At 41.7% G+C, this 14295-nt stretch overlaps 2 protein-coding genes and 1 long non-coding RNA gene across 3 annotated transcripts; 1 reads left to right on the top strand and 2 right to left on the bottom strand.

The window, feature by feature from the left end:
• Positions 1-1636: 1636 nt before the first annotated feature.
• On the bottom strand, positions 1637-4770 carry LOC124273189 (scavenger receptor class F member 2-like). Its single transcript, XM_046708406.1, is given in 5 exon segments — positions 1637-1768; positions 2193-2430; positions 2432-2584; positions 2586-3118; positions 4496-4770. Coding segments are annotated over 5 exon segments (1041 nt in total). The 5' UTR covers positions 4521-4770; the 3' UTR covers positions 1637-1676.
• LOC124273193 lies at positions 3443-13499 on the top strand. Its single transcript, XR_006897571.1, has 3 exons — positions 3443-3475; positions 3540-4353; positions 13404-13499. It is a non-coding gene; the product is annotated as an uncharacterized LOC124273193 (long non-coding RNA).
• LOC124273191 (scavenger receptor class F member 1-like) lies at positions 10749-14095 on the bottom strand. Its single transcript, XM_046708407.1, is given in 5 exon segments — positions 10749-10880; positions 11305-11328; positions 11331-11765; positions 11768-12223; positions 13617-14095. Coding segments are annotated over 5 exon segments (1032 nt in total). The 5' UTR covers positions 13642-14095; the 3' UTR covers positions 10749-10788.
• Positions 14096-14295: the final 200 nt, after the last annotated feature.

Genomic DNA, 14295 nt, shown 5'->3' with positions numbered 1-14295 from the left:
GTCTTCATAACATAATTCTTTATACTATGACTTAATATCAGCCTGAAACGGTGAGTCAGTTTTGTGATATTTCATGGAATTTACTTGAATACTACATTGCTTTGCATCTAAGGACAGCTTTGACAAGGCAAGGAGGCCACACCCCATCTGTGTATAGGTTTGAACCCCTACCTGTAACTTCACCTGATTTGTGAACTGACCCCTATGCTCAGGACCACGTGCCACCACGGCGGGGACACCAGAAATGGGATTAACACATTTTTGTGTTCAGTGAGGCCGATAGCTGTAACCCAACACGATGGATCTTATAGTCTAGTGGGTTTGCCAATATTAGCAATTACATATTTTGTCGACCCGTGAAGGTCCGTGTTAGAATATTGATCTTCAGTAATCCATGCTGTCGTAAAAGGCGACTAACGGGATCGGGTGGTCCAGCTCGCTGACGTGGATGACATATGTCATCGTATCCCAATTGCGAAGATCGATGCTCATGGTGTATGAATGGAATGTCTGGTCCAGATTCGATTTTTTACAGACCGCCGCCAGATAGCTAGAATATTGCTGAATACGGATTTTATCGATCAATCAGTCAGCCAGTCAGTCAGTCAGTCATCCATCCATGCACCCATCCACCCGTCCATTAATTAATCCATTAATTCATTCATTCATTCATTCATTCATTCATTCATTCATTCAATTATTCATTCGTTCATTATGGTGAGACTGACTTCCGTTCCGTGTTAACAGGGCATGGGTGATGTCAACTGGTCACCATTCGTCCAAATGAAAATGGTATAAATGGCCAGTCGTGCCACATAATCAGTAATGGCAAGTGTACAAATAGCCTCATTCTAATAAATGATTTTCTGATTTGTTGTGTTTTGTTGAGTTTTATGCTGTTATTCGGTTTGTTGGGTTTTCCTTTTGACTTGACCCGTGAAGATCTGGGTTAGAATTGATCTTCAGTAACCCATGCTTGTCGTAAGAGGCGACTAACGGGATCGGATGGTCAAGCTCGCAGACTTGGTTGACACATGTCATCGGATCCCAATTACGTAGATTGACCCTCATGCTGTTGATCACTGGACTGTCTGGTCCAGGCTCAAATATTTACTGACTGCTGCCATATAGCTGGAATATTGCTGAGAGCGGCGTTAAACAACGAGCAATCCAATCCATTTTTTGCTCAAACGGTACTCACGCGATTTGTATTGACACTGGGATGGTGTTAGCTATCTCCGGTTATGACATTTCCGATTATGTACAGACATTTTCTAGGAACTGCTCATTCGTGCGCACAGCTGTCTCAGGCGTGTTTGAGAAGCAGGTCTTCATAACTTCCCCATCTATTGTATCTCACGTGCGTGCTGGTGGTTGGGTTTCCTCGCAACGTAACATTCCAATTGTATCACGGTTACCAGCAAATAGGCGACTCAAAACTTACATTCCTGTGATTGACATTATGAGCATTGTTCCGCCAACTAACTAAGACACCTGTCATCTCAGTCGCTGAGTCTCACCACCAAGAGACCTTAAATCACTATTTTCAGCATGACATGCCGCGGTGTTATTTGTTTTATACCTACATAAACACATTGTTCGATGATAAACAACAAACAAACAAATGACACACTGATGACCAGAAACAAGACATCTTTAATGCAATAACATTTCATTTACATCATGAATACAAATATGTTCAGGAAGAGTACTGTGACAAGAGGAAGCAGAAATTCTTCTCCACATCTGTCGGATGTATTTCTCACATCTGAAAAAAACAAGTGCAGCGTTTCAGGATCATAGTTGAATATCAGTTCAGAACAACGGTACATACATTAATCCACGAGGTGGCAATGACTATTAATTACTTATTATCGCAGAATCCGAGCTCAGGAAATGCTGGAAAATATGCATGCCTCCAACAAACAAAAAATGGCCACACAAATATATCGTTCAATTATGGCTTATTTTTCAAATATATTTTGATTACATTAAAGGTAATGAGGAAAATATCAGTTGCAGTAGAAACATCTCCAACAGTGTCTATGAGTTGAGTAATCATTAAGGGTAACTTGATATCAAATCACACCAAAGTATTTACGACCTGGGAGTGAGTTGAAATTACATGTTTAATAGCATGGAGTATAGCTTTGCGTTTGATTCGGTCAGAACAACTTATCGGATTAACTCACATGTCTGGACTGCAGAAGGCGACCCCCGTGTTCCATTTGAGTTGTTCAGGCACAGCGCCGCGCACACGTCATCACAGACACCCTCTGTGTTCATCATTTCGCACATGGCACAATCAGTCCCGCAGTATCTGTCACAAGTGTTTCCATAGTAACCAGGTTGACATGCAAAGCACCTCCCATCCTCATCACATGTCCTCTCAGAACACGTGGAACTACACTCATTGGCACAGTCCACCCCCCCAGTAACCGTGAGAACATCTGGAACAATGTCCAGACTCCTGTAGACAAGCCTGACAGTTGGGTGGACACTTCTTCTGGCAGTCAGAGGACATCCACCCGTCGACGCACCCCTCAGTACAAACTGCAGACTTTACTTCATGGTCATAAACACATTCCCTGCCCCCTACAGCGGCTGTCACAGGGTCGATCACAGTGATGCCCATGTAAGCCGTGGCTACATCCTTCAGTACATCTTCCTTTTCCAGATGGATCACATGCGTTATGACGGCAACCGCTTGGACATCTTGTGCCACAGTCGTCACCAGTCCATCCATGACGGCAGCCCTTGTTACAGGTTCCATCCCAGGGGTAGCATGAGTTGTCCACACATCCTTCACTGCAGGCTCGGTCACATCTATCTCCCCACCATCCAATCTCACAGTTTTCTAAACAATGTGTTGTCGCTCGATGGCAGTGAGCATGTCCGTCATTGTTCTTCCGGCAGTGAGGAGGACATGCTCTTGTACAGTTGGATGAGTAGTAGCCGCCCTGGCACTGGGGGCATCGTCCTGAGTCCCTGTGACAACCACCACTGTCACAAACACCAATACACCTTTTGTCACAGTGGACGCCATACCACCCTCGTAAACACTCAGGACAGGCCCAAAGACAGTTGGAATCAGCGGTCGATTGGTACATGAAAAGTACTGGAACATAGAGCATGTCATCGAAACCATTTAAATGAACCGCTATATTGTTATAACGATGAGGAGTTCGATGCATATTGAAAGAAACAGCCATCAACAACGTATTTGGCATCGGACATTCCACATCAAGCACCCCGGACATGTCTCACGATTGAATGAGCCCCGATCCTAACCCGATCAGAGAATCAGGAAGTTGACAGGGGATATGATGGCGGAGAGTGCTGGCTGTCATACAGTCACATGGAGGTTACCAACGGTATTGACCTTGAATCGTGTAAGAAACGCAACATGACATTTAGAATGTTCACATTCACCAATACAGTCAACATTAAACATTCCAGGGCCATACTTGTACTTGTATGGTTTTGTATGAAAATCAGAGTTTGTTCAAAATGAGCAATTATCATCCAGGGCCATACAGACATGGGTTTGTATGAAAATCACTGTTTGTTTTATTTTTAAAATGAGCAATTATCATCAAAAAATCAACATGGAATCCAATCATTTTGTCGCTCGTTATGAGTTAAAGGATCATACGGATCAGAAAAACACATGTTTTTCCATTGTGGTCACCACGAGTTTTATGTACTTGATGAAATCCTATCACTGCAAAAATACAGGGCGTGCTTAAGTAAGTTCTTTTTGTATTTTATTCCAGGTGTGTATGCATATGTTCGGGATTTTACTTTGTATTCCCGAATATGGTCCTTATGCAAACAAGAGAAAGATGTATGCGAAGATCTGTAGAACAATTTTATCATCTGAGTTCTACCTGATGATGGGGCCAGAAAAAGACCTGAAACGCTGTATCAAACAATAAAAAAGAAGATGAAATCCAGAATAGCCTGTATGCTCATCTAATAGCATCTTCTAAAATGCCAATCAAACATCTGATGCAGTTTTAGTTTGGAAACGTTTTCTTTGAATTTTTCCATCACAGCACTCTATAAATTACGTAAGTTGTATTACACCACGTATGTTCATGATGTTGTCACCAATATGTGTATATGTATACATTGCCGATTTAGTTGCACTCAACGACTAGCAATTGCATGCTGGGAACACATCCGACCTCGGGTCTTCATGGAAATTTCTAAGATATTTTATTTATCCATGTGTTTTGATTTGTCTGATGTTTGCTTCACTATATTCGTTTTGATAGGGAGCTCTACATCGACATGCTGTTCTTGTTCAAAGTGAGCATAACACAATGATAACATTGTATTCGTGTTGACGTGGGGCTCAAAATCTGCATTGGATTTTTACCATAACTACGTAGTTACCGTTCAGAAGCTTGAATCTTAATTCAATGTTAGGGTTTCTTAATAGTACATTTACTTCATGTATTTTTGAAAGATAGTTGAAAGTGATACTCACCTACAAGGAACAGAATGGTTGTCATCGTTCATATCTGAAGACTGGTTCTGTATTTAACACAATTTACACCTGCGTTATTGACACGGAATGAAGCATACTGGTAAGGAGGGATTTGGGTGGGTGTGGCTGTAGACAGGGGTTGGTGGGTTGCCAAAGTGTATTCATGTTGAAACAGAATGCAGATATAATGCTCTTGACAGGTTATACTGAATGAGGGCTTCGCGCTCTATCCGACAAGCAGCGTAAGAGATAAAGAGATAAGTGAAAAAAGAGTTATTATTGGCTATTCTTGCGGGCAATCCTCCCCCATCCCCACCACACCCCACATCCCCACCACCGCATGCACAGTGTCTTTGAAGGAGGCCCTCGTCCAATAAATGATATACAGTCAATGTTATTACACTCGCAGCGTGTTAAATAAGTAGTCCCGTGAAGAATTGTGCTTTAGCAGTTAACACTAGTGATAAGCAACCAATGAATTTAATCATATCCCAGTTGCGTAGATCGATGCTCATGGTGTCAGTAACTGGATTGTCCGGCCCAGACTAATTTATTTACAAACCGCCATCACACAGCTTGATAATTGCTGAGTGCGGCGTTAAACAACATCGAAACGAAACAAACAAAGCAAGTCAACTTTCGAATATGTAAAACAAACCAATGCTGGTTCGTTAATCAGTTTATGCTTTATGATATACATACATAAAACGAAAACAAATATTCTACTACAAGAGATTCAACTATTCAAAATTACTTATACCTGTAGGGCAACAAGATGCTGTCGCTTCTTCCAAGGCGGATCCAGAGGAGGGCTGGAGGGTGTCCTGAAAGCTGATTGCAAATGACAATTGTAACTCCCGTGAAAGCGTGTGAAAATGAAATGGTAATTATTGTTGCCTTGCCTTCGTCAATTATTGGGACAAGACAAGGAATGGTGTTTCTTGGGAACCCTTATAATAATGATAGTAATAATGAATGGTATATAGCGCCTATTTCTACAATGCATTTGTTCAGAGGCGCTGAAGAAGTCTGAATGTCTGGAAAGACTATGGAGTGGATATTGTGAAGGCAAGTCAATTGTTCACCTGCAACCCATTCCATTTAAACTCACCTTGAGATGGAACATCTGCTTCCCCTCAGTCACCACGCTGTTGTTCTGGTTCCGTTCGCAGGTAATGTAGTCAGAAGACAATGGTAGAACGTGCATCCACCGATACGGCGACACAAATCCTCACACATTTCAGGGCAAATGGACGTATTGTATTTGGCCTGTCGTCCGTTTTTTAAACCTTGAATAAGTAAGATATTAAAATTAGCTAAAGAATGGTAACACGGGTTTTTAAAACTTTTTTGCTAGGTGTAACAGAAGTATAAATGGACCGGGCCTAAAGTAAACAAATCTATTTCGATACAGAAAAAATCATTTACATATTTGTGCATACTATAATTCACTAACATGAATAATGCATGAAATATTTGGAAATCATTGAAATGTGTGCAACTGTTTCCATTTACAACAAGGACAGCTTGCGTAATCTTCTAGCGTAAGATCTTGATCTGGTCGTGTTTCAAAGGGACAGCTAAACGAGGTATGTGTATCCTGGGACAAACAGGGTCCGCTACATGGAGAGGTGAAACAGCATTCCAATGTTGTGAAAGAAAACAAGACTGCTGCGAGTATCCATACATAGCCTCTGATGTAACACGACTGTAGAGTATGCATGGGAGCATGGGTGTATGGACCGGAATACATGCACCTTTGGACGTTTTTATATTCTGACACAAATACGTATGTGTTACAGCTGGTTAAATCGCCAGGTAATATCAGGGAATCACATGACTCGCTGTAGGGGTGAGGTGCGGTTTATTCAGATAACTTCTTAGTCATACATCAAGCCCCGAAACACACATAACATTCTTAGAAATATTTACACATTACATAATGTTTTGCACAGGTATCACAATTAGTTGATCACAATTAAATCTGTAGTCTAACAATTACACATGTATATTATACAACATTATAAACTGTCAAGGGAAATAATAATCACATGAAACTACATGCACAACGTTGGTTGTTCCACCAAGGGAGATAATTCATTGCCAAATAACACATTTTGCCGAAATAATGTAAATTAAAACAATATGTACAGATACATCTGACAGACAATAAAGTTCGCAATTAACACGACATACAACCAGATAACTATTTGGTAACCCTCAAAGGTTACCCGAAGGTGTACATAACAAAGGAAAATATGTTGACATATGAAAATACATCTTACCCATTTGTGGAATAGAGCCTTACTGATTAGATCATGTTGTGCTGTAACACTAGTTCATATGTGACCTGCCAATTACAAACATCATTCATCATTGTGACAACACATTCACCATCACTGAAGATCTCCGTTCACACAATACACAGGAAACCATCATACGCATATATACAGGGAAAGCTGAGCACAATGGTTGCTCATATACAACATTCATCAATATGACAATGCTTTCACAATGTTTTCTGCTCCCCACTCACACATAACACACAGAAAACCACCGGAAAGTCTTCCACAGGTAGATATTTTATATGCTGCTTTTACAATCGCCTCAAAATCAGGGAAAATATTATTATTTCACTAATTCCAATGATATCAAATGATTTAATATAATCAATAAAATCATTATCAGATAATTTGGGTGATATCCACCAATGTTCCAAAACACAAAGTTCACAAAGTCCGATGTATTGCTAACACTTGCGGAGGTCACATCCCTAAATCGTGTCCTTGGCCCCACCCCTAGTGAGAGTGTTCCCTGGGAGGGCGGCGCGAATCCGACCTGAGACCACGGCGGGGACGACCCTAGCTGCTACTATGCTCTCACGAGGTGTTCCCAGCATGGAGTGAGGGAGACTGAGTGGGTATAGGTGTGTCTGTCGTCCTATCGAGTTCGTCCCAGGGAGCTTCCATCAGTTTGTTACCCTTGAAATAGCAACGCATGTTAGGCTTTTCACTGCGTCGTCGATTACTGATATTCTTGTTATATGGCGATTCAAAACACATGATCATGATATGGTCGAAACTAAAGAATCGACTTTTGTCACTAATGGTTTGGTCAATCATCAGATCGGTTGGACTTTAATCTGTATAATTTATTACTGTTGTATAAAGTCATTAAGAGTGTAGATTACTGATATTCTTGTTTGATCATTTTTACATTATGTGTGTTTGTTTTATAATTGCGTTTCAAAGAGGCATGTTTGTCATAACAAACACATACCTACATGAATGCACGCGCGAGAACACACACACACACACACACGTGCATACAACATACAACACTGCAAGAGCGAGGCACACAAGGTCAGCGATATACTCCATGCATCCACATCAGATCACGTACTTTGTCTATCTCACTGACAAGTGTTAAATGGCACGGTTTCTATGGCCAAAAGCTATGCATCTTTTTTTCTCCGACCGTCGCCAACGTACATTCACCAAATGACAAGCTCAAATAGAAAGCATATCAGATCATTTGCGAGCATGTTTTATCATCGAACAGTAAGCCATTCAGATCATCAGCGTTTTTGTCGTTATCTTCCATATCACATGACACAACGGGAATGTAGAGATGACAAGAATGTATGTTGCGTCGTGTGTGTAATTCTCAACAGTCAAGCATATCCTGCGCTTTCATAACCTCATACTTAAATCTAGAGGGTGAGTGGTTTGTGAATAGTGAGTGAGTAAGGTTTTATGCCGCTTTTAGCAATATTTCAGCAATATCATAACATTCATCATGCGCATTGCTCCATACACAATGCATGCTCGAAGAGCCCTAACAATCTGATTATTATTATTACCTCGGATAACCCAAGCTGCCTGCTAGGAGCTAGAGGGTTATAGTCACATGATTTTATCCCACCGGGTACCCATTGTCTGCTGGGTGAACAGAGTCAGTGGCATTTTCCCAGCCTGCCTGAAATATGAAACCCTGAATGAAACACTTCCCCACTCCAAGGCTTGTTTCTATGGAAACGCACCTTCTCTGGCCAACTGACTGACACAGTGGGAAATTCAAATCTGGATTTAAATAAGAGAAATACATTTTCAAAATTATGTTTTGTAGACTCTCTACATCACTCCTTTTTGCTGTTAGTCTTCATAACATAATTCTTTATACTATGACTTAATATCAGCCTGAAACGGTGAGTCAGTTTTGTGATATTTCATGGAATGTGCTTTGAATACTACATTGCTTTGCATCTAAGGACAGCTTTGACAAGGCAAGGAGGCCACGCCCCATCTGTGTATAGGTTTGAACCCCGACCTTTAACTTCAACTGATTTGTGAACTGACCCCAATGCTCAGGACCACGTGCCACCACGGCGGGGACACCAGAAATTCGCACATTTTTGGTTCAGTTAGGCCGATAACTGTAACCCAACACGATGGATCTTATAGTCTAGTGGGTTTGCCAATATTAGCAATTACATATTTTGTCGACCCGTGAAGGTCCGTGTTAGAATATTGATCTTCAGTAATCCATGCTGTCGTAAAAGGCGACTAACGGGATCGGGTGGTCCAGCTCGCTGACGTGGATGACATATGTCATCGTATCCCAATTGCGTAGATCGATGCTCATGGTGTATGATTGGAATGTCTGGTCCAGATTCGATTTTTACAGACCGTCGCCAGATAGCTAGAATATTGCTGAATACGGATTTTATCGATCCAGTCAGTCAGTCAGTCAGTCAGTCATCCATCCATGCACCCATCCATCCATTCATTCATTCATTCATTCATTCAATTATTCATTCATTCATTATGGTGAGACTGACTTCCGTTCCGTGTTAACAGGGCATGGGTGATGTCAACTGGTCACCATTCGTCCAAATGAAAATGGTATAAATGGCCAGTCGTGCCACATAATCAGTAATGGCAAGTGTACAAATAGCCTCATTCTAATAAATGATTTTCTGATTTGTTGTGTTTTGTTGAGTTTTATGCTGTTATTCGGTTTGTTGGGTTTTCCTTTTGAATTGACCCGTGAAGATCCGGGTTAGAATTGATCTTCAGTAACCCATGCTTGTCGTAAGAGGCGACTAACGGGATCGGATGGTCAAGCTCGCTGACTTGGTTGACACATGTCATCGGATCCCAATTACGTAGATTGACCCTCATGCTGTTGATCACTGGACTGTCTGGTCCAGGCTCAATTATTACTGACTGCCGCCATATAGCTGGAATATTGCTGAGAGCGGCGTTAAACAACAAGCAATCCAATCCATTTTTGCTCAAACGGTAGTCACGCGATTTGTATTGACACTGGGGTGGTGTTAGGAATCTCCGGTTATGTACAGACATTTTCTAGGAACTGCTCATTCGTGCGTACAGCTGTCTCAGGCGTGTTTGAGAAGCAGGTCTTCTTAACTTCCCCATCTATTGTATCTCACTTGTGAGTCATGGGATATGGGGCCATCGACAAGACCCCGGCGACCCATAGTCACGTTGTAAGATCACGAGTAACCTCTGTAGACAAATACACCAACCAAAAATAAGCGCGTCCTTAAACACTTCCTGTTCTGCTTGAACCTTTTTGCAGTGAGTATTTCTTGTTAAGGGCGATGTGAGTTATATGACTTATACAAAACCCAACTCCAGATAGATAAAGTAGGCCAGACCACGTTAGAGGTGAGGTGCGCGATCGACTAGCTTCCTGGTCACAAACACGACCTACTGGAGAGTATAACTTCAGCGGATTCTTTACAGTCAATGAATAAACATTCTGGCGCGGGGATGATTCTAGTGTTTTGTTGTCTGCATATGTTTGTTGGTTGCCGTTTTTTCGGTGTTTGTTTTCTTTGGGGGTGGGTGTGTGGGTGTGTGGGAGGGGTGGTATTGTTGTTTTGCAATGTTTCTGATTTTTATGGTTGTTAGGGGATGGTCGCGGGCGAGGGGGATGGGGGTTTGGTCAACGTGCGTGCTGGTGGTTGGGTTTCCTCGCAAAGTAACATTCCAATTGTATCACGGTTACCAGCAAATAGGCGACTCAAAACTTACAATCCTGTGATTGACATTATGAGCATTGTTCCGCCAACTAACTAAGACACCTGTCATCTCAGTCGCTGAGTCTCACCACCCAGAGACTTAAATCACTATTTTCAGCATGACATGCCGCGGTTTTATTTGTTTTATACCTACATAAACACATTGTTCGATGATAAACAACAAACAAACAAATGACACACTGATGACCAGAAACAAGACATCTTTAATTCAATAACATTTCATTTACATCATGAATACAAAGATGTTCAGGAAGAGTACCGTGACAAGAGGAAGCAGAAATTCTTCTCCACATCTGTCGGATGTATTTCTCTCATCTAAGAAAAAACAAGTGCCGCGTTTCAGGATCATAGTTGAATATCAGTTTAGAACAACGGTACATACATTAATCCACGAGATGGCAATGACTATTAATTATTTATTATCGCAGATTCCGAGCTCAGGAAATGCTGAAAAATATGTATGCCTCCAACAAACAAAATGGCCACACAAATATATCGTTCCCTTATGGCTTATTTTTCCAATATATTTTGATTATATTAAAGGTAATGAGGAAAATATCAGTTGCAGTAGAAACATCTCCAGCAGTGTCTATGAGTTGAGTAATCATTAAGGGTAACTTGATATCAAATCACACCAAAGTATTTACGACCTGGGATTGAGTTGAAATTACGTGTTTAATAGCATGGGAGTATAGCTTTGCCTTTTATTCGGTCAGAACAACTTATCGGATTAACTCACATGTCTGGACTGCAGAAGGAGACCCCGTGTTCCATTTGAGTTGTTCAGACACAGCGCCGCGCACACGTCATCACATACACCGTCTGTGTTCTTCATTTCGCACATGGTACAATCAGTCCCGCAGTATCTGTCACAAGTGTTTCCATAGTTACCAGGTTGACATGCAAAGCACCTCCCATCCTCATCACATGTCCTCTCAGAACACGTGGAACTACACTCATTGGCACAGTCCATACCCCAGTAACCGTGAGAACATCGGGAACAATGTCCAGACTCCTGTAGACAAGCCTGACAGTTGGGTGGACACTTCTTCTGGCAGTCGGAGGACATCCACCCGTCGACGCACCCCTCAGTACAAACTGCAGACTTTACTTCATGGTCATAAACACATTCCCTGCCCCTACAGCGGCTGTCACAGGGTCGATCACAGTGATGCCCATGAAAGCCGTGGTTACATCCTCGGTACATCTACCTTTTCCAGATGGCTCACATACATTATGACGGCAACCGCTTGGACATCTTGTGTCACAGTCGTCACCAGTCCTTCCATGACGGCAGCCCTTGTTACAGGTCCCATCCCAGAAGTAGCACGAGCTGTCCACACATCCTTCACTACAGGCTCGGTCACATCTATCTCCCCACCATCCATCACAATGTTCTAAACAGTGTGCTGTCGCTCGATGACAGTGAGCATGTCCGTCATTGTTCTCCCGGCAGTGAAGCGGGCATTTACGTGTGCAGTTGGATGAGTAGTAGCCGCCCTGGCACTGTAGGCATTTTCCTGAGTCCCTATGACAGCCACCACTGTCACAAACACCAATACATCTTTTGTCACAGTGGACGCCATACCACCCTGGTACACACTCAGAACAGGCCCAAAGACAGTTGGAATCAGCGGTCGATTGGTACATGAAAAGTACTGGAACATAGAGCATATCATCGACACCATTTAAAAGAACCGCTATATTGTTATAACGATGAAGAGTTCGATGCATATTGAAAGGAAACAGCCATCAACAACGTATTTGGCATCGGACATTCCACATCAAGCACCCCCGGACATGTCTCACGATTGAATGAACCCCTGATCCTAACCCGATCAGAGAATCAGGAAGTTGACAGGGGATATGATGGCGGAGAGTGCTGGCTGTCATACAGTCACATGGAGGTTACCAACGGTATTGACCTTGAATCGTGTAAGAAACGCAACATGACATTTAGAATGTTCACATTCACCAATACAGTCAACATTAAACATTCCAGGGCCATGCTTGTACTTGTATGGTTTTGTATGAAAATCAGAGTTTGTTCAAAATGAGCAATTATCATCCAGGGCCATACAGACATGGGTTTGTATGAAAATCACTGTTTGTTTTATTTTTAAAATGAGCAATTATCATCAAAAATCAACATGGAATCCAATCATTTTGTAGCTTTTATGAGTTAAAGGATCATACAGATCAGAAAAACACATGTTTTTCCATTGTGATCACCACGAGTTTCATGAACTTGATGAAATCCTATCACTGCAAAAATACAGGGCGTGCTTAAGTAAGTTCTTTTGTATTTTATTCCAGGTGTGTATGCATATGTTCGGGATTTTACTTTGTATTCCCGAATATGGTCTAAAAACTTCCATCATAGTCCTTATGCAAACAAGAGAAAGATGTATGCGAAGATCTGTAGAACAATTTTATCATCTGAGTTCTACCTGATGATGGGGCCAGAAAAAGCCCTGAAACGCTGTATCAAACAATAAAAAGAAGATGAAATCCAGAATAGCCTGTATGCTCATCTAATAGCATCTTCTAAAATGCCAATCAAACATCTAATGCAGTTTTAATTTGGAAACGTTTTCTTTGAATTTTCCATCACAGCACTCTATAAATTACGTAAGTTGTATTACACCACGTATGTTCGTGATGTTGTCACAAATATATGTATATGTATACATTGCCGATTTAGTTGCACTCAACGACTAGCAATTGCATGCTGGGAACACATCCGACCTCGGGTCTTCATGGAAATTTCTAAGATATTTTATTTATCCATGTGTTTTGACTTGTCTGATGTTTGCTTCACTATATTCGTTTTGATAGGAGAGCTCTACATCGACATGCTGTTCTTGTTCAAAGTGAACATAGCACAATGATAACATTGTATTCGTGTTGACGTGGGGCTCAAAATCTGCATTGATTTTACCATAACTACGTAGTTACCGTTCAGAAGCTTGAATCTTAATTTAAGGTAAGGGTTTCTTAATAGTACATTTACTTAATGTATTTTTAAAGATAGCTGAAAGTGATACTCACCTAACAGGAACAGAATGGTTGTCATCGTTCATATCTGAAGACTGGTTCTGTATGTAACACAATTTAATCCTGCGTTATTGACACGGAATGGAGCATACGGGTGAGGGGGGGATTTGGGTGGGGGTATCTGGGGACGGGTTGGTGGGTTGCCAGAGTGTATTCATGTTGAAACAGAATGCAGATATAATGCTCTTGATAGGTTATACTGAGGGAGAGCTTCGCGCCCCATCCGACTAGTAGCGTAAAAGAAATAAAGAGATAAGCGAAAAAGAGTTATTATTATAGGATATGTATACAGCGTAAATATCCGCACAACTAGTACATGCTCAAGGTGCTGGTATTTTTTCCTCGATGATTGGACGTCAATCTCAACGGCCCATCGTTTTATCAATCTCAGCTCCCTCGGGATCATATTAACTCTTGCAGCAACTAGGCGCACCGAGTTACTACGGCTTTCCCATCCTTACGAGGTACCCATTCACAGCTGGGTGAACTGGGACACATAGTCACAGTACCTTGTCCAGGTTTACTGCACGTTGCTGTACCTATGTGTTTGCACGTATTCACGTGGCCACCATCTGGTCATATACCAACGGATTCGTGGGTTCTTTTAAGTGCACAGGGTTGTGTACTGTACACTAGGGGTTGTGACAACACTGAAAGAGTCTGCACACAAAGT

This window comes from Haliotis rubra, unplaced genomic scaffold (assembly GCF_003918875.1).
Source record: "Haliotis rubra isolate DU_JTF1 unplaced genomic scaffold, ASM391887v1 Scf1779, whole genome shotgun sequence".
Classification (NCBI taxonomy): domain Eukaryota; kingdom Metazoa; phylum Mollusca; class Gastropoda; order Lepetellida; family Haliotidae; genus Haliotis; species Haliotis rubra.
The sequence above is the reverse complement of the archived record's forward strand: the minus strand, read 5'-3'. Positions and strand labels throughout refer to the sequence as shown.